This window comes from Anomaloglossus baeobatrachus, chromosome 3 (assembly GCF_048569485.1).
Source record: "Anomaloglossus baeobatrachus isolate aAnoBae1 chromosome 3, aAnoBae1.hap1, whole genome shotgun sequence".
Taxonomy (NCBI): Eukaryota; Metazoa; Chordata; class Amphibia; order Anura; family Aromobatidae; genus Anomaloglossus; species Anomaloglossus baeobatrachus.
The window spans coordinates 189,719,824-189,747,218 of NC_134355.1; the positions used below are offsets into that span (position 1 = coordinate 189,719,824).

Sequence of the window (27,395 nt, forward strand, 5' to 3'; positions counted from 1 at the left end):
AAGTGCTGAGTTTTCAACTATAGCGTGAAACATCCAGGAAAGGGATTTCCTTGTGTTAAGATTACATTTGTAACATCCTTGTATTGTGGCAGTTTTGTAAATCTGTGCAAGAATAAATTGTTATATAGAAAAAGGAAAGGAACATGTTTATGTGACTAAAATAAATGACAAAACGAAACTTCCTACCAAGAACTTGTATAAACCAACAAATTAAAAAAATGCAAGAAAAGTACTAGAAAGTATGAGAACGTCTGCAGACTGAATCCCCAGGAGTAGAAGCACACACCGATGTTGCTCACTACAGAAAGTGATACCGTAACGCTGTTACCAGCATCCTTTAACTGTCCTGCCCTGCTCCCGCAGCAGGTTGATGCAACAACAATCACCCTCCAAGGTCGCTCAGCGGTGGTTGCTCCAGCCCTGCCATCATGTCCCAGAACCTGTACACAATGCTCAGGTCTGCTTACAGCTCGCTTAGGACGGGCACGCATGCACCTTTTCTTTAAGGTCCAGTGTGCCCTCACCCAGGCACTCTCAGCCCTATGACTGAAAGGCACTAGGTATTTAAGGTATCCTCCCTCTATAGGAGGGGTCTGTGCAACATGGCAAATATTAAAGACACGTTGTTAGTTGGTCAAGTCACTTATCTACATGCTGCTGCTCTGTTACTTACACCTGTCTGTTTCATAGTACCGGCAGCGCTTCCTGCATCGTATCATATCGGCCCAGGCTGCTGTAGCGGTTACTCTTGCTGAAACGTTCTAGATCGGCTGAGCTTTCTGTACCGGCCACTGCTGCTGCAAAGTTCCATATCGGCTGAGCTTTCTGTACCGGCTACTCCAGCTGCATTGCTCCATATTGGCCATTAGAGACTAAAGAAAAACTCCTAAAACAGTTTTTATTACTTTAATATTAAAAATATAAATATAAAAATTGTACCAATTTAAAAATTGTCCACTACAGTTCAGACAGGGTCACGTGAAGTGAGTGCAACAGAAGGCAAACCAGCTACTGAGTGGGTAGTGGGATATTTTGATATCAGCTGACAAACATAGTAGCTGAATTATCTCAATAGTAGTGGCATAAATAGGGCAACAGGGCATGATGTGTTCCCCCTCCCTTCTTGCCGACCTACAAACGGAGGTGCACCATACTGTTTTGGGTACCCCTGCTCTTTGTCAGCTGTCCCTGTTCTGTCCCTCAAATCACTATTATTGCCAAGATAGGCACCCGTCACCAAGGAAGAAATAATTAGTGCCAACACGTCTTAGGTCAGTATACATTATAAATGGTTTCCATAAAAAAATGAATGATGACCAGTACCCGAGCACCCTGAATAGTTATATCCTAGGGAACAAGTGAGGCAAAATTCAGGTTAAAGCACAATAATCAGCACAACCCAACTGAAGGCCTCAATGAATAATTAAAGATCCCAGCAAAGGATGCTTATTTGCTGGGATCGTCCAGAGCAGAAATACCCGACGCATTTCCCCCTCTGTTTTTACTCAGGGGTTCATCACGGGAAATTCAGTGGATTTAATGATTGATCCATACAGCAGAAAGGCCATCTAAGTAAAGAATGAAAATCACCATTAACAATCAAGACTACCACATATCTGTCCATATTGTTTAAAATGATCTTTATATAAAGTCAGCTACATACTGAGGTAAATATAGATGCACATACCTTACATATTATGCCCTTGTGACCAATAGGGCAATATCAGTGGCCCAATGTGTGATCAGCAGGTCCGCAGTGCAGTGACTGGGCACCTTGAATTCAGGGATATACACCCTCCCCAGAAGTACTGGTCACCTGGAGAGTGGAGCGGGGCCACCTATACTAGGAGCCATCTTTTAAATGTGCAGATTTTTCCTGCCCCGGCAAAAGGCTGGAAGTCGCTGCAAATGCCCAAATCTGTTCCAGCCGTGTCTGAATGTGTCGTAGAGACCCCACAGTACCGGATATTACCTGTCCCTGCCGCAACAGATCTAATGCGCATGCCTGCCACTAGTATCAGCGCGATGCATGAAATGTATGTTTGGCGCGCAAAAGCGCTCCACCATTCTGGAAATGGTCTGCAGCTGATGTAGCAGCCCTAATGCACATGCGAGTCACAGTGTAATGCAGGGAATAGAGATGTGGAGCGCAAAGCGTTCCACCACTCCGAAAATAGGAGGAGGTTCCTGTTCAAGGCACACAGCATAGGCCAGATATGCGCTCACTGTGCTGTATCACATATTAATGAACACAAATAGAGCAGGCACAATTTAAAGCATGACGTGTTCTACCTCGCAACAGGGGAGGAATAACACCTTCCATAGATACATACATTTTGTGGCTGTGTGCATCCCTGCTGTATCAGTAGTCTAGATGGACAGAAAAAAAAAAAAGTACATCCCTATTATCCTCAATCAATATTGCAGAAGAATAAACGGCTTCCTAATAAAGCAGTAAAAATCATCCCCAATTTGTTAAAGAAAACCCATACCAACACCCACAGAGGATTAGTAAAATCTGTAAATTACAATATAATTATAATCATTGGTGTGGGGGTATGAAGGATCAATAGGACCATTCGGATTAAAATCATAACAAAACCAAAGATGAAAAACCGAACAAAATGTCACAAAATGACAATATCTTTATTAGTTATTGATTAAAAGACCATATATTCATTTTTTTTTTTTCACCCCCTGAAGAAGATGGTACCGAAATGTGCGCGCATCAGGGTGGGCGGTCACATACCTGGATCTGAGCTCCTGCTATACTCTGGTAAATTTCCTTATTTACTTGTATTTACCTTGTATCAATTACTGGCTCTATACGACTATTTGTCATTATGTATACCGATTGAATAGTGGAGCAGGTTCCTATTACACTATATACCTGCAATCTTATGTGGTTAGTATTTATTTTATTATAGCCACATACTACTGGTAACTATGTTTTGTGCATGTTATAAACGTACTAGGGTATTATATTTTTTGTGATATCACCACTGCTGCACATTATGGCGGCAATTAGGTGTATGTATTGTGCTCTAATGTAAGGTTACTCCTTCTTAGCACTTGACACTTTATCTCCCCTTGTTGTCTATTTATTAATTTTGTACTTAACCCTTATTTATATTTTTGCACCCCCCTTTTTTGTATACCATGTGGTTTGCGGGTTACCTCATTTTGTGACACCCTTCTTTTTCCAGCCAATGGTTGTGTTGTTTAAAAAATAAAAAAAAATTAATATGTGCTCTTTTAATCGATTAATAAAGATATTGTCATTTTGTGACCTATTGTTCGTTTTTTCTTCTTTGGGTTTGTCCTAATAAAGCAGTAGTGGATGATTAATACTACATAAAAGTTGTTATTTCACCAGAAGGTATCAAAGCAGTAAGGCACTATCTGGACACCAGAGGGACACAATTTAAAGCACACAACAAATTTGTCGTGAGACTCTTCACTTATACTAACTCATAACTACTTTGTCTTCAAAAACAAATTTTACAACCAGCTCAGGGGCACAGCAATGGGGAGCCCCTGTGCTCCCATGTAGGATAACATGTTCCTGGACTGGTGGGAAGACAAAGTAGTCTTCGGGGACGAGGATGTCACATGTCACATGAACTCCCAGTTTTTTTCTGGGGGCATTACATTGATGACATCCTCGTTCTGTGGAAGGGGGATGCAAAATCATTTCTAGACTTTGTGGCACATCTGAATGTTAACTGCCTTAGCCAGAAGTTCACATGTGAAGTGGAGGGTGACAGACTGCCGTTTTTGGACAATCTTATCACCAAGAATCACGAAGGCTCCCTGGCCACTACAATATATCGGAAACCCACAGAGACAAATAGTTTGCTAAGATAGGAAAGCTATCACCCTTCAGCTCTACACAGGGGTATCCCCGAAGGGCAATTCCTCCGTTTAAAAAGGAACTGCTTTATGATTTTCATCAGCGAGCAAGGAGCCTAAAGGATAGGTTTAGAGACAGGGGCAATCCAGAACAAGTGATCAATTCGGCCTAGGAGTCTGTCCGTGACCAAAATAGGGTAGCACTATTAACCCCACACTCTAAACTTGAGCCTGAAGCCATCACCAGATTGCTTGGCTCATATGATGACTAGAATGAGAAGACGTTGCATATCCCGAGACAACATTGGGGTATTCTTAGATCGGACCCTGACATCCGTGAGTTCATCACCCCACATCCTAGTGTCACCTATTGGAGGAGGAGGGGGGGGAATTCTGCCCCTACATAGACCACAGTAAAACTTTTTCTAACTTGCATTCTGGAAGAGAGTTCTACATTAAGGATTTTGCGAACTGCTGTACTGAGGGACTAGTATACAGATGCACATGTACATGCCCTCTAAGCTACATTGGTAAGACCAAGCGACAATTTCGCATACGCATAGGGGAGCATTTAAATGATATCGCACATAAACGTGATACACTGATAGCTAGACATGTGAATATGTGTCATCAGGGGGACCCTCGATCTATACGGTTCCAGTGCATCGAGGTAGTCCCTGTACCAAACAGAAAAGGCAATTGGGATAGGAAAATCCATCAGAGAGAAGCAAGATGGACCTATTTTTTGGATACGGTTAACCCGAGAGGTTTAAACGAAGCACTAAGCTACACTAGCTTTATTTAGGTTTTGTCACTGAGCTGTTAAGCCTGTGCCCCGAAAGAGATTTATAAAGACTTTTCTCCTCTGCCAGCTATTGTACCAGACTTCAGGATTCTGGGACGACATCTTTTGCTATATGTTTTGTGTACCGTTGCTTTTAATATCTGTTCATATTAAATTATCACGTCAGCAGTTGTCATGATGTAGATATTGCTTCCTAATCGTACAAAAGGGGCTAAGATGCTGGTAGGATTGTTATTTATGATGCCCATTTTTGGCATTTTGTATTGGAATACACAAACCATTTATTCATCTTGATTACATCATCTTTTTACTTTATCTTTTCATGGGATGACAAATAGTGTCTCTACATGATACATGGCACATTAATATCAGATATATCCTTTATTTATCAGCTAACACTTCCCTTTTATTCATTTGGATGCACCTTTACTTAACCACTACTAATTGTGGATGTATTACAATTAGGGACCTTTGCTAGACATTTGAACACACAGAAATCACCTGTGTCCCCACTGGTGAAATCACAACTTTTATATATTATTCATCCACTACTGCTTTATTGGGAAACTGTTTGTACTTCTACAATATTGGTTGAGGATAATAGGGATGTACCTTTTATTTTCTGTCCATCTAGACTACCGACATATAGATAAATGTTGTGGCTGTGCGCATCCCTGCTCTATCTGTGGGAGGTGTTATTCCTCCCCTGTTGCGAGGTAGCACACGTCATGCTTTAAATTGTGCCTGCTCTATTTGTGTTCATTAATATGCGGTCAGCATGCATGTGATACAGCACAGTGAGCGCATACCTGGCCTATGCTGTGTGCCTTGAACAGCAAGCTCCTCCTATTTTCGGAGTGGTGGAACGCTTTGCGCTCCACATCTCTATTCCCTACATTATACTGTGGCTCACATGTGCATTAAGGCTGCTATGTCAACTATAGACCATTTCTGGAATGGTGGAGCGCTTGTGCGTTCCACACAGTCACTTCCTACAATCTTGGATCGGTGGAACGCTTTGCGCTCCACACCCCTATTCCCTGCATTACACTGTGACTCGCATACGCATTAGGGCTGCTACGTCAGCTGCAGACCATTTACGGAATGGTGGAGAGCTTTTGCGTGCCACACATCCAATTCCTGCATTGCGCTGATATGGGTGGCAGGCATGCGCATTAGATCTGCCGCAGCAGGGACAGGTCATATCCGGTTCTGTGGGGTCTCTACGACACATTCAGGCACGGCCAGAACAGATTTGGGCATTTGCAGCGACTTCCAGCCTTTTGCCGGGGCAGGAAAATTCCACACATTTAAAAAAGATGGCTCCTAGTATAGGTGGCCCCCTCCACTTTCCAGGTGACCAGTACTTATGGGGAGTGTATATCCCTGAATGCAAGGTGCCCAGTCCCTGCACTACGGACATGCCGATCACACATTGGGCCACTGATATTTCCCTATTGGTCATGAGCATAATATGTAAGGTATGTGCATCTATATTTACCTCAGTATGTAGCTGACTTTATATAAATATAATTTAAACAATATGGACAGATATGTGGTAGTCTTGATTGTTAATGGTGATTTTCATTCTTTACTTAGATGGCCTTTCTGCTGTATGGATCAATCATTAAATCCACTGAATTTCCCCTGATGACCCCCTGAGTAAAAACAGGGGGGAAACGCGTCGGGAATCTACTCTGGACGATCCCAGCAGATAAGCATCCCTTGCTGGTATCTATTTATTTATTCATTGAGGCCTTCAGTTGGGTTGTGCTGATTATTGTGCTTAAACTTGAATTTTGCCTCACTTGTCCCCTAGGATATAACTATTCAGGGTGCAGGGTGCTTCATTTTTTATGGAACCCACTTATAATCTATACTGACCTAAGACGTGTTGGCACTAATTATTTCTTCCTTGGTGACAGGTGTCTATCTTGGCAATAATAATGATTGAGGGATAGAACAGGGACAGCTGACAAGGAGCAGACGGTATCCAAAACAGTATAGTGCACCTCCATTGGTAGGTCGACAAGAAGGGAGGGAACACATAGTCCCCCTGTTACCCAATTTATGCCACTACTATTGAGATAATTCGGCTACTATGTTTGTCGGCTGATATCAAAATATCCCACTACCCACTCAGTAGCTGGTTTGCCTTCTGTTGCACTCACCTTACATTACCCTGTCTGAACTGTAGTGGACAATTACAAAATTATACCATTTTTATATTTATATTTTTAATATTAAAGTAATAACTGTTTTTAGGAGTATTTCTTTGGTCTCTAATTAATAATCTCCTTTTAGCACCCTAACGGTCTACTGTTCCATATCGGCCATGCCTGCAGTGCCGGCCGCTCCTGCTGCATCGTGTCATATTGGCAAAGCCTGCTGTAGCGGCCGCTCCTGCTGCATCGTTCCATATGGGCCGAGTTTTCTGTACCGATCACTCCTGCATCATTCCATATCGGCCAAGCCTGCTGTACCGGTCGCTCCTGCTGCAACTTTCCATATCGGCCGTGCCTGCTGCATTGTCTCATATTGGCCCAGCCTGCTGTACTGGCAGCTCCTGCTGCATCGCTGCATATGGGCCAACTTTTCTGTACCGGCCACTCCTGCTGCATCGTTCCATGCCGGCCGAGCTTTCTATACCGGCCACTGCTGCTGCATCGTTCCATATCGGCCATGCCTGCTGTAACAGTCACTCCTGCTGCCTTGTTCTACATCGGCCAAGCCTGCTGTGCCGGCTACATGTTGCTGCGTCTATCTACACCAGCTGTACCTGCTGCTGCACCTATCCATACTAGCTGTGCCTGCTGTATCAGCAGTCCTGGCTGCATCTGCCTTATCAGAGACTGTCAGTGTCCATATCCATGGGTTCAGCTGTCGTAGCACAGAGTCGCCCTGAGTGGCAGCCCAGTCTATCCTTACCATCAGAGGCTCTGGTGAAAACCTGGTGTGGATTTAAGCCACACCCCTCAGGTATACCGTGTCCTGCGGCCCAGTGGGTCCACTCCCACATGCAACCATGAGCATTACAGATACCTTCACAGAATTGCTTTCTAAGACGACTACACTTTTCACCACATAACACGTTACACAATTCTAACATATCAGTACTTAAGCTCTGGTTAAAAAGGGAGATCACTTTCACAGAAAGTAGATGAGTAAAAAGCTGTGGAGAAGAAGCGCAATAGGGTTTTACCCCAATAACACACGGGGTAGAGACAGGGAGCAGTAATACTCACCAAGTGAAGTTGTGAAAGTCACAACTACTATGCAGGCATGGAAAGTTTTGATCAAGGCAGCAGCAACCCAGACTGCAGATAACAGAGAACAATAGAGGAAAATAGGGGTTTTTTTAAAGCCGCGCCAATGATTATTTCTCAGGTATTCAGATTAATGGATCTTTATTTTGCACAGGTCTACGCGTTTCTGGAGTCTCAGCTCCCTTCCTCAGGACCATCAGGCATAAGAACACATCAAATCAAAGTGATTTGATGTGTTCTTATGCCTGATGAGATTTGATGTGTTCTTATGCCTGATGGTCCTGAGGAAGGGAGCTGAGACTCCAGAAACGCGTAGACCTGTGCAAAATAAAGATCCATTAATCTGAATACCTGAGAAGTGATCATTGGCGCGGCTTTAAATAAAAACCTATTTTCCTCTATTGTTCTCTGTTTTCACAGAAAGTAGGCATTGCACATAAGTGGAGTGGGAACAGAACTGCAAAGTAGAAGAGACGCTAACACCAAATGTTGACAACCAGCAGGTAGGAACCTAAAGAATAATGTTTGTGAACATTTCACTTATGCACTATAGTCAATATTTACCCAGAGAAAAAGCTCTTGATGTAAATATTAAAGCTTTTATGGACCACTATTTACAGGATTTAGGCCAAAAGAGTATCATTTTTCCTCCGAATCTACGTACTGTTTATTCAGTGATGTAGGAAAGCATAACAGACTCCACTTTCATATACAGAGGGCAACCGAAAAAAGTATACAGTGCGGCATATGTCTTTTTCCAATGCAAACAAATGCCACTGCATTTATTAAGAATAATATACGAGCAATAGGTGCAAACGCAATATGCCCTGAGCCCAACATATCTCTATCACTTCAGTAGCTTTTAAAAGGGCAACCTGCAAACTACAGTGCGGCCACAATCAAATAATTCTCATATTTTTGAGAACTTTAAAACCAAAAACAAGTGCACATTGGTTTTGAGAAAGCCGCAAATTTACAGTAGAAAAATTACAAGACCTTTTTTGAATACATACATAAAAAACGTTCCGGCTCTCATCCAAAAAAGGTCAGGAATTTATATACACTGGTTTATGTCCCCAATTAAATCCCATCAGTACAACTAATACAAGAGCACACGTGGAATGAATGCTAGAACTACCTTATCAATATATTAAAGGGAATCTGTTAGCTGCAATTTGCACCCAGAACCACGAGCAGTTAACGCATATTAACTATCAAAGACTTGACAAAACTCAAATGTAAAGTGACCAGGAACCCTTTATCCACTAATGCTATCATATTCCAGAACTGCAACCTCCCTGAAGTGCTAAGAAGTACAAGGTGAGCAACAATATAATAATTCAGTAGAAGATTGCGAACACCCTGAAACTGAGCTCCAGCACGGTGGCCAAGACCAGCAGTTTAACAAGACAGGTTCCACTCAAAACAGGTCTCATCATGGTCGACCAAAGACGTTTGGTGATGCACAGCATCATAGCCAGAGCTCATCTTTTTAAAATAGTCATATGAGTGCTGCCACCATTGCTGCAAAAGTTAAAGGGGTGGGGGTTCGGCCTGTCACTGCTCAGACCATCCGCACACACTGCATCAAACTGGTCTGCATGGCTGTCGTCCCAAAAGGAAGCCTCTTTTAAAGATCATGCACAAGAAAGCCCGCAAACAGTTTGCTGAAGACAAGCATACTAAAGACATGGATTATTGGAACCATGTGCTGTGATATGATGAGACCAAGATAAACTTATTTGGTCAAGATGGTGTCAAGCGTGTGTGGCGGTAATCAGGTGAGGAGTACAAAGACAAGTGTGTCTTGCTTACCATCAAACATGGTGGTGGGAGTGTTATAGTTTGGGGCTGCATGAGTGCGGTCGGCTGTGGGGGGCTACAGTTCATAGAGGAAACTATGAATGCGAACATACTGAAACAGAGCATGGTGCCCCCCCCCCCCCCCCCTTCAGAAACTGAACCACAGGGCAGGATTCCAACATGATCACAACCCCAAAGATGACCACTGCCTTGCTAAAGAAACAGAGGGTAAAGGTGCTGGACTGGCCGAGCATGTCTCCAGACTTAAACCTTATTGAGCATGTGTGGGGCTTCCTCAAATGGAAAGTGGAGGAGTGCAAGGTCTCCAACATTCACCAGCTCTGTGATGTCGTCATGGAGGAGTAGAAGAGGATGCCAGTGGCAACCTATGAACTTAATGTCCAAGAGCGTTAAGGCAGTGCTTGAGAATAATGGTGGCCACACAAAATATTGACACTTTGGGTACTATTTGACCATTTTCACTTAGGGGTGTACTCACTTTTGTTGCCAGCGGTTAGACATTAATAGCTGTGTGTTGAGTTATTTTGAGGGCACATCAAATTTACACTGTTATATAAGCTGTACACTGACTACTTTACATTGTATCAAAGTGTCATATCTTCAGTGTTGAGCCATAAAAAGATATAATAAAATATTTACAAAAATGAGAGGTGTGTACTCACTTCTGTGATATACTGTACATATTCTTCTAAGTAAGACAAATCTTCACTTTTACTTTTAAGGTTTCAGGTTTATGAACTTTATGGATGGACTGACCACACTATTTGTTCAATAATAAAATTAATCTTCAAAAATATTAGTCTAATTGTGCACACAGTGTGCAAGGGACGCTTTCATTTAAGCAGAATGAGTGCGAGATCTGTTGTGATTCTGTTCTTCTCTAGGAGATGAGAATTGAAAGGGGGAATGATTCTATACAGCAGCTCAATATTAATTGAAAAGTACATTTCTATGTCTCCCGTACAGATTACAGTAACGTTCAGTCTATGGGGATCGCGGCTTTGAACTGACAGGGGTTGAGAATGAACAGATTGTTTGAATTTTTAAGGAAATGTGTCACCAGGTTTTTGCTACCTCATCTTAAAGCAGCATAATATAGGGACAGAGGATCCTGATTCCATCAATGTGTAACTTATTTTACTGGGTGCTTCAGTTTTGAATAAAAATTATTTATTTGCCGCAGTTCTACCAGTTCTCTAAATGCTAAGCTCCTTATAGCCCCACCCATATCATATCATAGTGTGACAGCATTCTGTGAACACTGTGCATAGGCAGTGGTGGGGATGGAGTTATACAGAGCTGTACTACCTGGCAGCAGGTTTACTAGTCTTCTAGTGATAATCTTATGCTAATAAAACAGTGATTTTATAAAAACTACACTAAAAGGAACCCAGTAAGTGATACATCACTGGAATCAGGGTCTCTGTCTGTACATTATTGTATTGTATACATTGTATAGTATTCTTGTATAGTATTGTCTGCAGTGCTTCCATATTAGGTATCAAAAACCTGGTGACAGATTCCCTTTCATGCCCTAACTTTGGTTCTTCCTGGAGATAAGTTTTCCCCAGTGATGTCTGAGCACGGCTTAATCTCTTCTCCCAATACAGATACATAGTGGGCTGAGCTGAACGGATGCATTTCGGCTATCTGACGTGTATATCGACCTTCACTGGAAGGCGGGCTTTGCACGTTGCGACATCGCAAGCCGATGCTGCGATGTCGCACGCGATAGTCCCCGCCCCCGTCGCAGGTACGATATCTTGTGATAGCTGGAGTAGCGAAAATTATCGCTACCCCAGCTTCACATGCACTCACCTGCCCTGCTACCGTCGCTCTGGCCGGTGACCCGCCTCCTTCCTAAGGGAGTGGGTCGTGCGGCGTCATAGCGACGTCACACGGCAGGCGGCCAATAGCGGCGGAGGGGCGGAGATGAGCAGGATGTAAACATCCCGCCCACCTCCTTCCTTCCGTATAGCCGCCGGCGACAGGTAAGGTGATGTTCCTCTCTCCTGCGGCTTCACACACAGCGATGTGTGCTGCACAGGAACGAGGAACAGCATCATACCTGTCGCGGCACCGGCATTATGGAAATATCGGTGAATGCAACGATGATACGATAACGACGTTTTTGCGCTCGTTAATCGTATCATCTAGCATTTACACAGTACGATGTCGAAAGTGACGCCGGATGTGCGTCACTTTCGATTTGACCCCACCGACATCGCATGTGCGATGTCGCAACGTGCAAAGCCGCCCGAAGAGTATGCTCACACGTGGTAGAAATTTCTGTGACTGTTCGAGGCATTTCAAACCCCCATTTAGATATAAGGAGTGGATCACTAGTCTGCTACAAATCTGACACATATGAACAAAACAACCTTGTCTTTTTACATGAAAACTTTCCAAGTTTGTCCAATGGAAACAAATCAGAGCACAGATGATAACTTAAGGCCGCTTTACACGCTGCGACATTGCTTGCATCGGCTAGCGATGTCGCGTGCGATAGCACCCGCCCCTGTCGGTGGCACGATATGTGGTGATTGCTGCCGTAGCGAACATTATCGCTACGACAGCGTCACACGCACTTACCTGTGCAGCGACGTCACTGTGACCAGCGAACCGCCTCCTTTCTAAGGGGGCAGTTCGTTCAGCGTCACAGCAGCGTCACTGAACCTCCGCCCAATAGTAAAGGAGGGGAGGAGATGAGCGGCCGGAACATGACGTCCACCTCCTTCTTTCCTCATTGATGGCGGGATGCAGGTAAGGAGATGTTTGTCGTTCCAGCGGCGTCACACATAGCCATGTGTGCTGCCGCAGGAACGACAAACAACATTGTTACTGCAGCAGCAACGATAATTGGGAATAGGGGGGCATGTCACCGATGAGCGATTTTGAACGTTTTTGCGACGATTCAAAATCGCTCATAGGTGTCACACACAACGACATCGCTAAAGCGGCCGGATGTGCGTCACAAATTCCGTGACCCCAACGACATCGCTTTAGCTATCTCGTAGCGTGTAAAGCCACCTTTACTGATTGGTGGGGGACTGACAGCTGGGATTCACAACAATTGGTAAAACAAGGAATATTCATTCCCAACGGGTCACCTATATCTTCGTTACAAAATGTAGCGGCAGGTTGGGTACCAGACCGCCGCTACATCCATTCCCTGTGGGGCTAGGAAACCCAATAGGGAATTCATGATGTTCCGGTTGAGCACTTGCATTGCCGCTCCATTCTAGTGAGGATAAAAGTTTCTTGCTCTGAGAAATGATCCAGGTCCGAGCGGTTGCACCCCAGTCGATCACCTAGCTCCCAATTTTAAATGGAGAATACTTTTTAACCCCTTAAGGACGAAGCCAGTTTTGTCCTTAATGCCCAGGCCATTTTTTGCAATTCTGACCAGTGTCACTTTATGAGGTCATAACTCTGGAACGCTTCAACGGATCCCGGTGATTCTGACATTGTTTTTTCGTGACATATTGTACTTCATGATAGTTATAAATTTAGAACGATATTTTTTGCTTTTATTTGTGAAAAAATCGGAAATTTGATGAAAATTTTGAAAATTTTGCAATTTTCAAACTTTTAATTTTTATGCCCTTAACCCAGAGAGTTATGTCACACAAAACAGTTAATAAATAACATTTCCCACATGTCTACTTTACATTAGCGCAATTTCTGAAACAAAATGTTTTGGGGTTAGGAAGTTAGAAGGGGTCAAAGTTCATCAGCAATTTCCCATTTTTTCAACAAAATTCACAAAACCATTTTTTTAGGGACCACATCACATTTGAAGTGACTTTGAGAGGCCTAAGTGACAGAAAATACCTAAAAGTGACACCATTCTCAAAACAGCACCCCTCAAAGTACTCAAAACCACATCCAAGAAGTTTATTAACCCTTCAGGTGCTTCACAGGAACTAAAGCAAAGTGGAATGAAAAAAAGCAAAAAATAAAATTTTACCTAAAATGTTGCTCTACCCCAAATTTATTCACTTTTAGAAGAAATAACACAACAAAATGAACCCCAAAACTTGTTCCCCACTTTCTTATGAGCGCGCCAATACCCCACATGTGGTCAGAAACCTTTGTTTGGACAAATGGGAGGGCTCGGAACAGAAGGAGCAATATTTGAATTTTGGAAAGCAAATTTGGCTGAAATAGATTGCGGGCACCATGTTGCATTTACATGTCCGCTAAGGTACCTAAACAGCAGAAACCCCTCACAAGTGACACCATTTTGGAAACTAGACCCCTGAAGGCTTCTATCTAGGGGTATAGTGAGCATTTTGGATCCACAAGTACTTCACAGATTTTGATAACGTTACTTTGTCACATTGAAAATTTTCATTTTTTTCTCAAAAATGTTGCTTTAGCATCAATTTTTTCACTTTTTCAAGAGGTAATTCCAAAAATTTGACCCCAACGTTTGTTACCCACTTTTTTATGAGCGCGGTGATACCTCACTTGTGGTCTGAAACCTTTGTTTGGAGAAATGGGAGGGCTTGGAACGGAAGGAGCAATATTTGAATTTTGGAAAGGAAATTTGGCTGAAAAAGATTGCAGGCACCATGTCGCATTTGGAGGACCCCTAAGGTACGTAAACAGCAAAAAAACACCACAAGTGACCCCATATTGGAAACTAGGCCCCTCAAGGAATTTATCTTGATGTTTGGTGAGTACCCTGAACCTCCAGGTGCTTTACAGAAGTTTATAACGTTGAGCCATGAAAATAAAAAAATAAAATTTTACCACAAAATTGTTACTTCAACCAGGTAGCTTTTTTTTTCACAAGGGTAACAGGAAATAAATCACCATGAAATTTATTGCGCAATTTCTCCTGAGTTTGTTGATATCTTGTATGTGGTGGAAATCAACTGTTTGGGCACACTACAGGGCTCAGAAGAGAAGGAGTGCAGTTTGACTGCAAAATTGGCTGGAATCAATAGCGGACGCCATGTTGCATTAGGAGAGCCCCTGAGGTGCCTAAGCAGTGGAGGTCCCCCACAAGTGACCCCATTCTGGAAATAAGACCCCTCAAGGCTTTAATCTAGGTGTATATTGAGCATTTTGAATCCACGAATACTTCACAGAATTTGATAAGCTTAGGTTGCCATATTGAAATTTTCATTTTTTTCACAAAAATGTTGATTTAGCGACACATTTTTCACTTTTTCAAGAGGCAACAACAAAACGTGTACCCCACAGGTTGTTATCTAATTTCTTGTGAGCGCAGGGATACCACACATGTGGCCAAAAACCTTTGTTTGGATAAATGGGAGGGCTTGGAATGGAAGGAGCACCATTTGAATTTTGGAAAAGTTGAAGTAAATTGCGCGCACCATGTCACATTAGCAGGGCCCCTTGGGTACCTATACATCAGAAACCCCCCACAAGTGACCTCATTTTGGAAACTGGACCCCTCAAGGATTTTATTCAGGAGTATAGTAAGCATTTTGAATCCACAGGTACTTCACAAAAATGTTGCTGTAGCAACAAATTTCTCACTGTTAAGGGGGCTTTACACGCTGCGACATCGCTAATGCGGAGTCGTTAGGGTCACGGAATTGGTGACGCACATCCGGCCGCATTAGCGATGTTGCTGCGTGTGACACCGATGAGCGATTTTGCATCGTTGCAAAAACGTGCAAAATCGCTCATCGGTGACATGGGGGTCCATTCTCGATTATCGTTACTGCAGCAGTAACGATGTAGTTCGTCGCTCCTGCGGCAGCACACATCGCTATGTGTGACGCCGCAGGAACGAGGAACCTCTCCTTACCTGCCTCCCGGCCGCTATGAGGAAGGAAGAAGGTGGGCGGGATGTTCCGGCCACTCATCTCCGCCCCTCCGCTTCTATTGGGCGGCCGCTCAGTGACGTCACTGTGATGCCACACGGACCGCCCCCTTAGAAAGGAGGCGGTTCGCCGGTCACAGCGACGTCGCCGGGCAGGTAAGTATGTGTGATGCGTCTGCGCGATGTTGTGCGGCACGGGCAGCGATTTGCCCGTGTCGCACAACAGATGGGGGCGGGTACCCACACTAGCGATATCGGGACCGATATCGCAGCGTGTAAAGTAGCCTTTAGGCTATGTGGCCATGATCCAGCGACACGGCGTCTAGTACACAGTGTCAGCCTCCTGCAGAAATGTGAGTGTTGTCCACGGGAGAACGCAGCTGCCCATGCCCACGATTTGGGTTCAGGCTGCTGTGGACTTTAGTTTTATTCTACCTGCAAAGAACACTCATCTCCGCAGCATAAATTGACATGCTGAGGCTCGGGAAGCTGCGCCACAGGTCGGTTTATGCTGCGGAGAAAAGAAACACAGTGGGCACGGGATTTCTAAAAATCCTGCCACTGTGCTTCTACTGCACAACGCAGCGTTATGGACGCAGGGAAAACACTCTGCGCCCAAAACGCTGCAAACCCTGATTGTGGGCACACAGCGTAAAATGCTACAGTGGATGAATGGATAGATGTCAAACATATATAACGTCCCACCCCCCTGCATATTCTAAGCTGGCGCCCTTTAGTGCCTTTCATGTGACACTAAAGGATGCCTAGCCTTGTATTTAGCCCAAAAAAAAAAAAAAAAATTAAAATAAATGACGTGGGGTCCCCCCTATTTTTGATAGCCAGCTAGGGTAAAGCAGACAGCTGTAGCCTGCAAACCACAGCTGACAGCTTCATCTTGTCTGGTGATCAATTTGGAGGGCTCCCCAAGCTGTTTTTTTTTTTTTAATTATTTATAAATAAATAATTAAAAAAAACAAACAAACGTGGGGTCCCCCCAAATTAGATCACCAGCCAAGGTGAAGCTGACAGCTGGGGTCTGGTATTTTCAGGATGGGAAGAGCCATGGTTATTGGACTCTTCCCAGCCTAAAAATAGCAGGCCGCAGCCGCCCCAGAAGTGGCGCATCCATTAGATGCGCCAATTCTGGCGCTTCGCCCCAGCTCATCCCGCGCCCTGGTGCGTTGGCTAACGGGGTAATGAATGGGGTTGATACCAGGTGTGTAATGTCACCTGGCATCAAGCCCAGCAATTAGTTATGTCACGGCGTCTATCAGATACCCGACATAACTAATTGACAGTAATAAGAAAAAAAATTGACAACAAAAAAAAATTTATTTGAAAAAACACTCCCCAAAACATTCCCTGATTGACCAATTTATTGAAAAGAAAAAAAAAAATCCACTATAATCCATTTGGATGTCCCACGTCGCCTCTGGACCTTCTAGAATATGGGGGACACGTTCAGGGAACGTATCCCCCATTTTCTAGGAGGGCAGACCCTCCATTTGAGGAGAGTGGGTGCAAAGAATCTGCACCCACCCTCCCCGGGTCACAGCTGCACAGTGCTGAGCAGCATCAGCAGCCAGCGTCCTGAACACAGGAAGCTGTCATCTGCTCGGCACATGTGACCGGAGTCTGCAGAGAAGGAGGAGGGGGCCGCGGGGGATCAGCGCTCCGGTATGTATGACACCGGGGGACACCGGGGGACACCAGGGGGGGGGTAGGGGGTGACCCGGCAGGGCCTAGGGAGCAGGTTTCTGTCGTATGTGTTATGGCACATACGACAGAAACCATAGGAACACTGTAAATGCGGCCGGCGCGCTGCTGTGCTCTCCGATGCGCGCGGCCATCTTGGATTTTCGGGAGGGGGTTGGGGGTCGGGGGGGCACTTTGGGGATACCGAGGGGACCGGAGGGAACCGGGAAAAAGATTTATCTCCCATCTGGCATGTTTGATCATGCCAGATGGGAGATAAATGATTTTTTACCGGCGCGGTCATTTACTATAACTTGATGATCGGTATACGGTGTATACCGGTCATCAGGTGAGCGGGGACCGGAAAAACCGGCCCGAATCATGATCTCCAGGGTCTCAGCTACCCCCGGCAGCTGAGACCCCGGAAATTTTCTGACTCTGGGGGGCGCTAGACCCTTTTTTCCGACCGCCGTTTTAAAACGGCAGAAAGGAATAAGTACCCTTTTTTAGTGCCGTTTTAAAACGTAACGCGGTCGTAATGGGGTTAAAAAAACCCAAAACAAAAAAAAAAAAACAAAACAAACAACACAAATGATACCTGTGACTTGTTTGTCTGGAAGAGAAGGAATGGGTATAGCCAAGCCAAACTTCACCAAAAGGCGCTCATAAAGCCAATCAAAGTGCTTATACCTGTGGTTTACTGCCCGGTTTGTGCTCTAGAAAAGAAAAAGAATGAGCTGTAAGCACAAAGAGAGCAGAATTATTGAAATCAAAGCCTCGTGACCGTTTTAGACCAGGAGGGAGTTATTAAGTAAGATACTTTCATATATACCATTTCCCTCATTTCAGATATTTTTCCCATTGAAACACTGGGATTGTGCAGTCAGGTGCAGCTTACTTACTGTTGGCGTTAGCTGATATTCTATATAACTCTTCAGACCGTACATTTTGGTTCCCTTACGTGGATCAGCTACAACACAGTCGAATGTTGAAGTTGGGTAGACCCACATTGGCCCGTAATCTCCTATCTGCAATAAAGAGATCGATTTAAGTTATTTAAGTCCTCATATTTAACCCTTTCACTGTCAGCTGGACTATATCTTAGTATCACATTACAGAGAAGACCTCCACTCTAAAGTCAGAGAGCAGCATGAGAAGATTTGCTTTCTGCTTCCATGCTATATTTTATTTTACAAGTAGTTAGAATTTAATGCAAAATGTCATAAAGGCTTCCATGATTGTAAAGTGCTGGATGGCATTTGCACCATCATAAAACATATAGGTATGGGGGTATAATATGCCTTTTATATTTTATAATTCTGGTTTTACATTCTAATGTGGTGCAGTCTATTATATCTGCTGGTCACAATGTTGCCAACAGGTTATAAGGGGTCACTGGTGACAATGGAAGCCCCCTCCCTCTAACCAATAAGATACCATGGTCCCAATTGATTACAGCATTAATAGGAAACACCCAGCAAGATTTTCCTATATAAAGTAAAGCCATTGCTATACTGGTACTAGGATGCGGAATGTAAGGATACCTTTACTTCACAGATTGGATGTTTTATTTAAAAAGAAGGGAATTTTGTTTACTTACCGTAAATTCCTTTTCTTCTAGCTCTAATTGGGAGACCCAGACAATTGTGTGTATAGGCTATGCCTCCGGAGGCAGCACAAAGTATTACACTCAAAAGTGTTAAGCCCCTCCCCTTCTGCCTATACACCCCCCGTGCTCCCACGGGCTCCTCAGTTTTGGTGCAAAAGCAAGAAGGAGGAAAAAGAATTATAAACTGGTTTAAAGTAACATCGATCCGAAGGAATATCGGAGAACTGAAACCATTCAACATGAACTACATGTGTACACAAAAAAACAGGGGCGGGTGCTGGGTCTCCCAATTAGAGCTATAAGAAAAGGAATTTACGGTAAGTAAACAAAATTCCCTTCTTCTTTGTCGCTCTATTGGGAGACCCAGACAATTGGGATGTCCAAAAGCAATCCCTGGGTGGGTAAAATAATACCTCGTAAGAGAGCCGTAAAACGGCCTTTTCCTACAGGTGCGCAATCGCCGCCTGAAGGACTCGTCTACCTAGGCTGGCATCCGCCGAAGCATAGGTATGCACCTGATAGTGTTTCGTGAAAGTGTGCAGGCTCGACCAGGTAGCCGCCTGACACACCTGCTGAGCCGTATCCTGGTGTCTCAAAGCCCAGGACGCACCCACGGCTCTGGTAGAATGGGCCTTCAGCCCTGAGGGAACCGGAAGCCCAGCCGAACGGTGGACTTTGAGAATTGGCTCCTTGATCCACCGAGCCAAGGTTGATTTGGAAGCCTGTGACCCTTTACGCTGGCCAGCGACAAGGACAAAAAGTGCATCCGAGAGGCGCAGGGGCGCCGTACGAGAAATGTAGAGTCTGAGTGCTCTCACCAGATCTAACAAGTGCAAATCCTTTTCACATTGGTGAACTGGATGAGGACAAAAAGAAGGTAAGGAGATATCCTGATTGAGATGAAAGGGGGATACCACCTTAGAGAGAAAGTCCGGAACGGGACGCAGAACCACCTTGTCCTGGTGAACAACCAGGAAAGGGGCTCTGCATGACAGCGCTGCTAGCTCGGACACTCTCCGAAGTGAAGTGACTGCTACTAGAAAAAACCCTTTCTGCGAAAGGCGTGAGAGAGAGAAATATCTCTCATTGTCTCGAATGGTGATTTCTAAAGAACCAGCAGCACCCTGTTCAGAATCCAGGGTTCTAACGTCAGCTTGTAAGAAGGAACGATGTGACAAACCCCCTGCAGGAACGTGCGTACCTGTGGAAGTCTGGCTAGGCGCTTCTGGAAAAAACACAGAGAGCGCTGAGACTTGTCCCTTAAGGGAGTTGAGCGACAAACCCTTTTCCAGTCCAGATTGAAGGAAGGACAGAAAAAATGGGCAAGGCAAAGTGCCAGGGAGAAGAACCCTGAGCAGAGCACCACGACAGGAAAATTTTCCACGTCCTGTGGTAGATCTTGGCGGACGTTGGTTTCCTAGCCTGTCTCATAGTGGCAATGACGTCTTGAGATAATCCTGAAGACGCTAGGATCCAGGACTCAATGGCCACACAGTCAGGTTGAGGGCCACAGAATTGAGATGGAAAAAACGGCCCTTGAGATAACAAGTCTGGTCGGTCTGGTAGTGCCCACGGTTGGCCGACCGTGAGATGCCACAGATCCGGGTACCACGACCTCCTCGGCCAGTCTGGAGCGACGAGGATGACGCGGCGGCAGTCGGCCCTGATCTTGCGTAACACTCTGGGCAACAGTGCCAGCGGAGGAACACATAAGGGAGCTGAAACTGAGACCAATCCTGAACTAAGGCGTCTGCCGCCAGAGCTCTGGGATCTTGAGACCGTGCCATGAACGTCGGTACCTTGTTATTGTGCCGGGACGCCATGAAGTCGACGTCCGGCACCCCCCAGCGGCAACAGATCTCCTGAAACACGCCCGGGTGAAGGGACCATTCCCCTGTGTCCATGCCCTGGCGACTGAGATAATCCGCTTCCCAGTCTTCCACGCTTGGAATGTGAACTGCAGAGATGGTGGAGGCCGTGGCTTCCACCCACATCAAAATCCGCCGGACTTCCTGGAAGGCTTGCCGGCTGCGTGTGCCGCCTTGGTGGTTGATGTATGCCACCGCTGTGGAATTGTCCGACTGAATTCGGATCTGCTTGCCTTCCAGCCACTGCTGGAACGCTTTCAGGGCAAGATACCCTGCCCGTATTTCCAGAAAATTGATCTGAAGCGAGGACTCTTGCTGGGTCCACGTACCCTAAGCCCTGTGGTGGAGAAAAACCGCTCCCCACCCTGACAGACTCGCGTCCGTCGTGACTACTTCCCAGGATGGGGGTAGGAAAGATTTCCCCTTCGCTAATGAAGTGGGAATAAGCCACCACCGAAGGGAAGCTTTGGTCGTCTGAGAGAGGGAGACTATCCTGACGAGGGACGTCGGCTTCCTGTCCCATTTGCATAGGATGTCCCATTGAAGGGGACGCAGGTGAAATTGCGCGAAAGGGACTGCCTCCATTGCTGTCACCATCTTCCCCAGGAAGTGCGTGAGGCGCCTCACGGGGTGTGACTGGCCTTGAAGGAGAGATTGTACCCCTTTCCGTAGTGACTGCTGTTTGATCAGCGGAAGCTTCACTATCGCTGAGAGTATGAAACTTCGTGCCAAGATATGTCAGCGATTGGGCCGGTGTCAGATTTGACTTTGGAAAATTGATGATCCACCCGAAACCCTGGAGAGTCTCCAGGGTAGCGTCAAGGCTGCGTTGGCATGCCTCTATAGAGGGTGCCTTGATCAGCAGATCGTCCAAATACTGGATCACCGAGTGACCCAGGGAGTGTAGAAGCGCTACTACAGTAGCCATAACCTTGGTAAAAACCCGTGGGGCTGTTGCCAGGCCGAACGGCAGTGCCACGAATTGCAGGTATTCGTGTCCTATGGCGAAGCGCAAGAAGCGCTGGTGCTCTGGAGCAATCGGTACATGGGGATAAGCATTTTTGATATCGATTGATGCAAGGAAATCTCCTTGGGACATTGAGGCGATGACGGAGCGGAGGGATTCCATCCGGAACCGCCTGGTTTTTTACCCGTCTGTTGAGCAGTTTCAGGTCCAGGACCGGGCGGAAAGACCCGTCCTTCTTTGAGACCACCAACAAGTTGGAGTAAAAACCGTGGCTCTGTTGCTGAAGAGGAACAGGGATCACCACTCCTTCAGCCGTCAGAGTGCGCCGCGCCTGCAGAGGAGCCTCGGCTCGCTCGGGAGGCGGGGATGACCTGAAGAATCGAGTCGGGGGACGAGAGGTAAACTCTATCTCGTAACCGTGAGACAGAATAATTCTCACCCAGCGGTCTTTTATTTGTGGCAGCCCGGTGTCGCAAAAGCGGGAGAGCCTGCCACCGACCGAGGATGCTACTAGCGGAGGCCGAAAGTCATGAGGAAGCCGCTTTGTTAGCGGCGCCCCCGGTGGTCTGTTTAGGACGTGACTTAGACCGCCATGCATCAGAGCTCCTTTGTCTTTCTGAGACCTTGTGGACGAGGAGAATTGGGACCTGCCCGCGCCCCGAGAGGAGCGAAACCTCGACTGCCCTCTCCTCTGTTGGGATATGTTTGGTTGGGACTGGGGTAAGGATGTATCCTTTCCCTTGGATTGCTTGATGACTTCATCCAGACGCTCGCCAAACAACCTGTCGCCACAAATTGGCAAACTGGTTAAGCGCTTTTTTGGAAGCAGAATCTGCCTTCCATTCCCGTAGCCATAAGGCCCTGCGGAGTACCACCGAATTGGCGTCCGCAACCACCGTACAGCTCGCAGAGTCCAGGACAGCACTAATAGCGTTGCCGAAGTTTGGGAGGTAATGGATGCCACTTGTGGCGCGGCCGTGCATGTGGCTGCTTCAATTTGCGCTTGACCTGCTGAGATAGCTGGTAGCGCCCATACGGCTGCGAATGCTGGGACAAAAGAAGCTCCGATAGCTTCATAGATGGATTTCAACCAGAGCTCCATCTGCCCGTCAGTGGCATCTTTGAGCGAGGCTCCATCTTCCACTGCAAGTAATGATCTAGCCGCCAGTCTGTGAGATTGGAGGGTCCACTCTGAGACACTGAGTCCAACCTTTAACCACGTCAGGTGGAAAAGGACAACGTGTATCCTTAAGGCGCTAAGAAAAACGCTTATCTGGACAAGCATGGTGATTCTGGACTGCCTCTCTGGAATCAGAATGGTCTAGAAACATACTCGGTGTACGCTTGGGGAACCTGAAGCGGAATTACTCCTGCTGATAATCTGACTCCTCCGCCGGAGGAGCTGAGGGAGAAATATCCAGCATTTGATTGATGGACGCAATGAGATCGTTCACTATGGCGTCCCCGTCTGGAGTATTACGATTGAGAGCGCCCTCAGGATCAGAATCCTGATCAGCTGTCTCCGCATCATCAACCGGAGATTCCCCCCGCTGAGACCCTGAACAACATGATGTCGAGGGAAATTCTAAGCGAGCCCGCTTAGTCGGTCTGGGGCTGGGGTCTAAGTCAGAACCCTCAGCCTGGAATGTATCCCGGGAGGACATTGTTGGTCCAATTGAGGGGGGCCAGGGAAACAATGATTCAACAGAGTCCCTTTGCTGAGATACCGGCCTGGACTGCAAGGCTTCTAGTATCTCAGCCATAGTCTCAGAGAGTTTTGCAAACTCCATCCCCGTCACTAAGGACCGTGTCAACAGGTTTCTCCCCCTGGGCCCCTCTTAGCAGATGCTCTGGCTGAAGAAGAGAGTCACAGGGGCCACACATTGCACACAATGAGGGTCAATGGGACCTGCCGGCAGCTGGGTCGTACAAGCGGCGCAGGCAGCCTAATAATCCTGTTTTTTGGCACCCCTGTCTTTGTGGGGCCATGCTATTGTTTTCCCTGATTAACACAAAAGGGTAAATAGCCATAATGAACTGTGCTCATACAGTGTAAAGTATATAGTAATAACACAGAATGTATCAATACACTACAGCACCATGGGGGTAACACCCCAGGTGCTGCTTACCAGCCGCCTAAAGCGGTTGTGAGGCCACCAGAGACCGTGTCTGGGTTTCCCAGGGTTAATCCCTCTCTGCAGCGTCGGAGGAGCTGACAGGAATTGCTGCGGCGTCCTGACGAGAGGAGGGAGCCGTGGGCGTCTCACACAGTGCACAGTGAGGGGAGTGGAGTATGCAAAGCATGCTCCAGCCCTCATGCTGCTCGTTTGTCCCTCTCTTCCGTGCAGCGTCCCGCCCTTCCCCCTGCCTGTCAGGGCTGAGGGCGGGAAAAAGGAAGCTAGGCCGCAAGAAAGCCGGGGACTCGAGTATAAGCGTCGCCGCCGTAAAAGCGCGGCCGACGCCGAAGTCCCCGGCGAACTACAAGTCCCAGCCGCGCCGCAGTTTCACATGGCAGCGGCGGTTAGCGCGGTAGCCCCTACATATAAACACACTCAGCGACGCTGAGTGTGTAATGGCACATATGGACCCGGTCAGCGCCGCGGTCCCCGGTGCACTAGCACACCCAGCAAAGCTGAGGTGTTGCCGTGCACGGTCCCTACAGGGATACAGAGTACCTTCAAGATGCAGGGCCATGTCCCTGAACGGAACCCGGCTCCTATCCAGCAGTCTCCACAGGAGTTGTGGATGAAGCACGGTCTCAGTGCCTGGAGACCGATAGGATCCCACTTCACCAGAGCCCTGAGGGGGATGGGGAAGGAAAGCAGCATGTGGGCTCCAGCCTCCGTACCCGCAATGGATACCTCAACCTTAACAACACCGCCGACAAGAGTGGGGTGAGAAGGGAGCATGCTGGGGGCCCTATATGGGCCCACTTTTCTTCCATCCGACCTGGTCAGCAGCTGCTGCTGACCAATCTGTGGAGCTGTGCTGTGCATGTCTGCCTCCTTCGCACAAAGCATAAAAACTGAGGAGCCCGTGGGAGCACGGGGGGTGTATAGGCAGAAGGGGAGGGGCTTAACACTTTTGAGTGTAATACTTTGTGCTGCCTCCGGAGGCATAGCCTATACACCCAATTGTCTGGGTCTCCCAATAGAGCGACAAAGAAATATGTGCAAGTAAAGTTCCAACAATGCTCGCCTATTTGATTAACAGGTGCAACAGGAAGGGAATATGTGGGTCGGGTCTTGCTATCTATTCCCACCCCGGTCTGATGAAGGAGATTCACAATAAATCACTCTCTCGTTATACCTGGATTGTCTTTATGCATGGCAGCGTGGCATTTAACCCTTTTATAGCCTCTCCATCTCTAACCATTCATTTTACCCCACAGCATACAGTAAAACGAGGGAAAAATTCCAAATGGGGAGAAATTGTGAAAAAACAACACAAATCTTACGTGTTTTTTGGGGAAATGTTTTTAGTGTACTTATAAAATAACATTATGGTTCTCCTCTCCTCATCAGTACGATTACAGCAATGCCAAACATGTCCAGCTGCTTTTATTATTTTAGTGGTGAAAAATAAATAAATCAGAAGTTTTCAAAAAGACTGTCGCCATTTTCCATGACCCGTAAGGTTTTAATTCTTTGGGTGATGGAGCCGTATAGTTTTTCTAGATACCATTTTTGGGATCGATATGATGATTTGTGCTATTGCAGTCACCCAGAAAACGTAATTTTGGTGTTCTTGATTATTTTTTGCTTACAGTGTTTACAGATAGGGTTAATTATTTTTATATTTTGATAGATTTGACTTATCTGAACGCGCAATACCACGTGTATTTTTTTATAATCTCTTTTTAATGGAGCAAAAGGGGGATTTTTTTATTTTTTTCATATTTGTTAAAAAAATTTTTTTTTTACTTGGGGTTTTTAATAGTCGTCTAATCACTTGTGCTGTATACAGCAATGCCATAGCTTGCTGTCTAAAGCAAAAATCAAGGTCTCCATTGAAGCTTGGCCACAGGCAGGATTTCACAGCCCCCTGTTATAGCAACGCATTGGCAACCTGTGATCATGGACACGCCGATCGGAGTTTAAAATGACTACGTGTTAAATCTGACTGTCAGAGTTTGACAGCAGGATTTAATAGGTCAACAATCACAAATGGAGCTCTGCTCCACTCACAATTGTTAGGAGGAGCTTTTTCCCCATACACCTGCTTCCAACTTGCGCAGTACATGTACGGTGGATGACGTGAAGGGCTTAAATGTCAAATGCAACATAAGGAATTAGGGGCATCTCTTAACCGGCATTCGCCACAGCCGCCAGAAAATGTACTCCAGTCATTGACTGGAGTATATTTCTGGGGTTCGTTACATTACAACCTGTCCTGCACACGCTCCGCTCATATTGGCGCAGGTGGTGGTGCCGGTGTGTAAACACCAAAAGCCACAATATTATTGCGCAACTTTGAATTTGTGCTTAATTAAAGGGAACCAGTCATCAACCTCTTACCACGTAAAGTAGGAACAGCACCTATAAACTCTCATATACAGCATTTTACAATATGTCCCCAATCCGCTCTGCAAAAAAAAAAAAAAATCTTTTCTTATACTCACCTACAGGGTGGTTCGATCCAATGGGCTTTAATCACGAGCCCCCTCTCTTCCTGTGATTGCCGTCCTTCTGCCTCTGTATGATGCATCCTATGTCATCCACAGAGTGTCTTACATAGCAAAGTACTGTAGTGCGCATGCGTGGGGGAAGGCCAAAGAGCACATGCACACTACAATACTTTACTCTGTCCTCAACAGGGCAGAGAGAAGTGCACATGCGCAGGAGTGGCAGTGTAAGACACTGTAATAAATACCTGGTGTACAGCAGTGGATATTGTTGTGGATTGTTGTAGCTGTAGCTTTTCTGCAAATTTCAACCAAATTCTCACCACAGTAAGGCTATGTGCGCAATAGTGCGTTTTACCCGCGGATTTGCCGCGGAAATTTCTTGAGAAATGTCTGCAATCTTTGTGCAGACATTTCCCAGCAAATCCAATGGTAAAAAAAAATAGCTGTGCGCACTGGTGCGGATTTTTCTCAAGAAATTTCCTTGAGAAGAATTTCTCGAGAAACTTTCTTGAGAAAATGAACATGTCCATTATTTCCGCAGGTACCCTGCGGATTTCGGCAGTACAGCCTGCAAAAATCCGCAGGGAACCACCCGCGGCAATTCCGCGGCTAATCCGCGGCTAATCCGCATGCGGATTTGGTGCGGATTTTTTCCGGAGGTCCGGAAATCTTTCACTCCCAGAAGTTTCTCAAGAAATTTTCTTGAGAAACTTCTCATTTCTAGTGCGCACATAGCCTAAAGTGTGAAATCCGCCCTGACATCGACAACATAAATTGACGTTTGAAATCCAGAATGCTTATCAAATAAGTATACAGCTTTTTCCACGGAGTGTCAAAGTGATTTCTGCTGCATATGGGAATATACAATTATATTTCCATACATCCAAACCCAATTTTCAGCAGAACAGCACACAAGTGGATGAATACGTACAATAATAGGGATTTTTTCTTTGGATTTTGTTGTCTGTTTGGATAACAGATACTGTTCAATTCCAGACTTTCCAAAACCAGGAAACCTTAAAAAAAGAAATAAAAAAAAAAATAAAAATGGGTAAATACTTTTTCCCTGCTTACATTTT

General features: G+C 45.8%; 1 protein-coding gene across 2 annotated transcripts in view; it reads right to left on the bottom strand.

Annotated features, from left to right (window-relative positions):
• The window catches only part of SNX9 (sorting nexin 9), a 186,017-nt gene that overhangs the window by 31,598 nt on the left and 127,024 nt on the right, over positions 1-27,395 (bottom strand). For both annotated transcript variants that reach the window (XM_075339650.1, XM_075339651.1), the window contains exons 7-9: positions 27,248-27,332; positions 18,148-18,273; positions 17,844-17,961 (exon numbers count right to left, since the gene is read on the bottom strand). In XM_075339650.1, the coding sequence (XP_075195765.1) occupies positions 17,844-17,961; positions 18,148-18,273; positions 27,248-27,332 (329 nt within the window). The remainder of the gene's footprint in view (positions 1-17,843; positions 17,962-18,147; positions 18,274-27,247; positions 27,333-27,395) is intronic.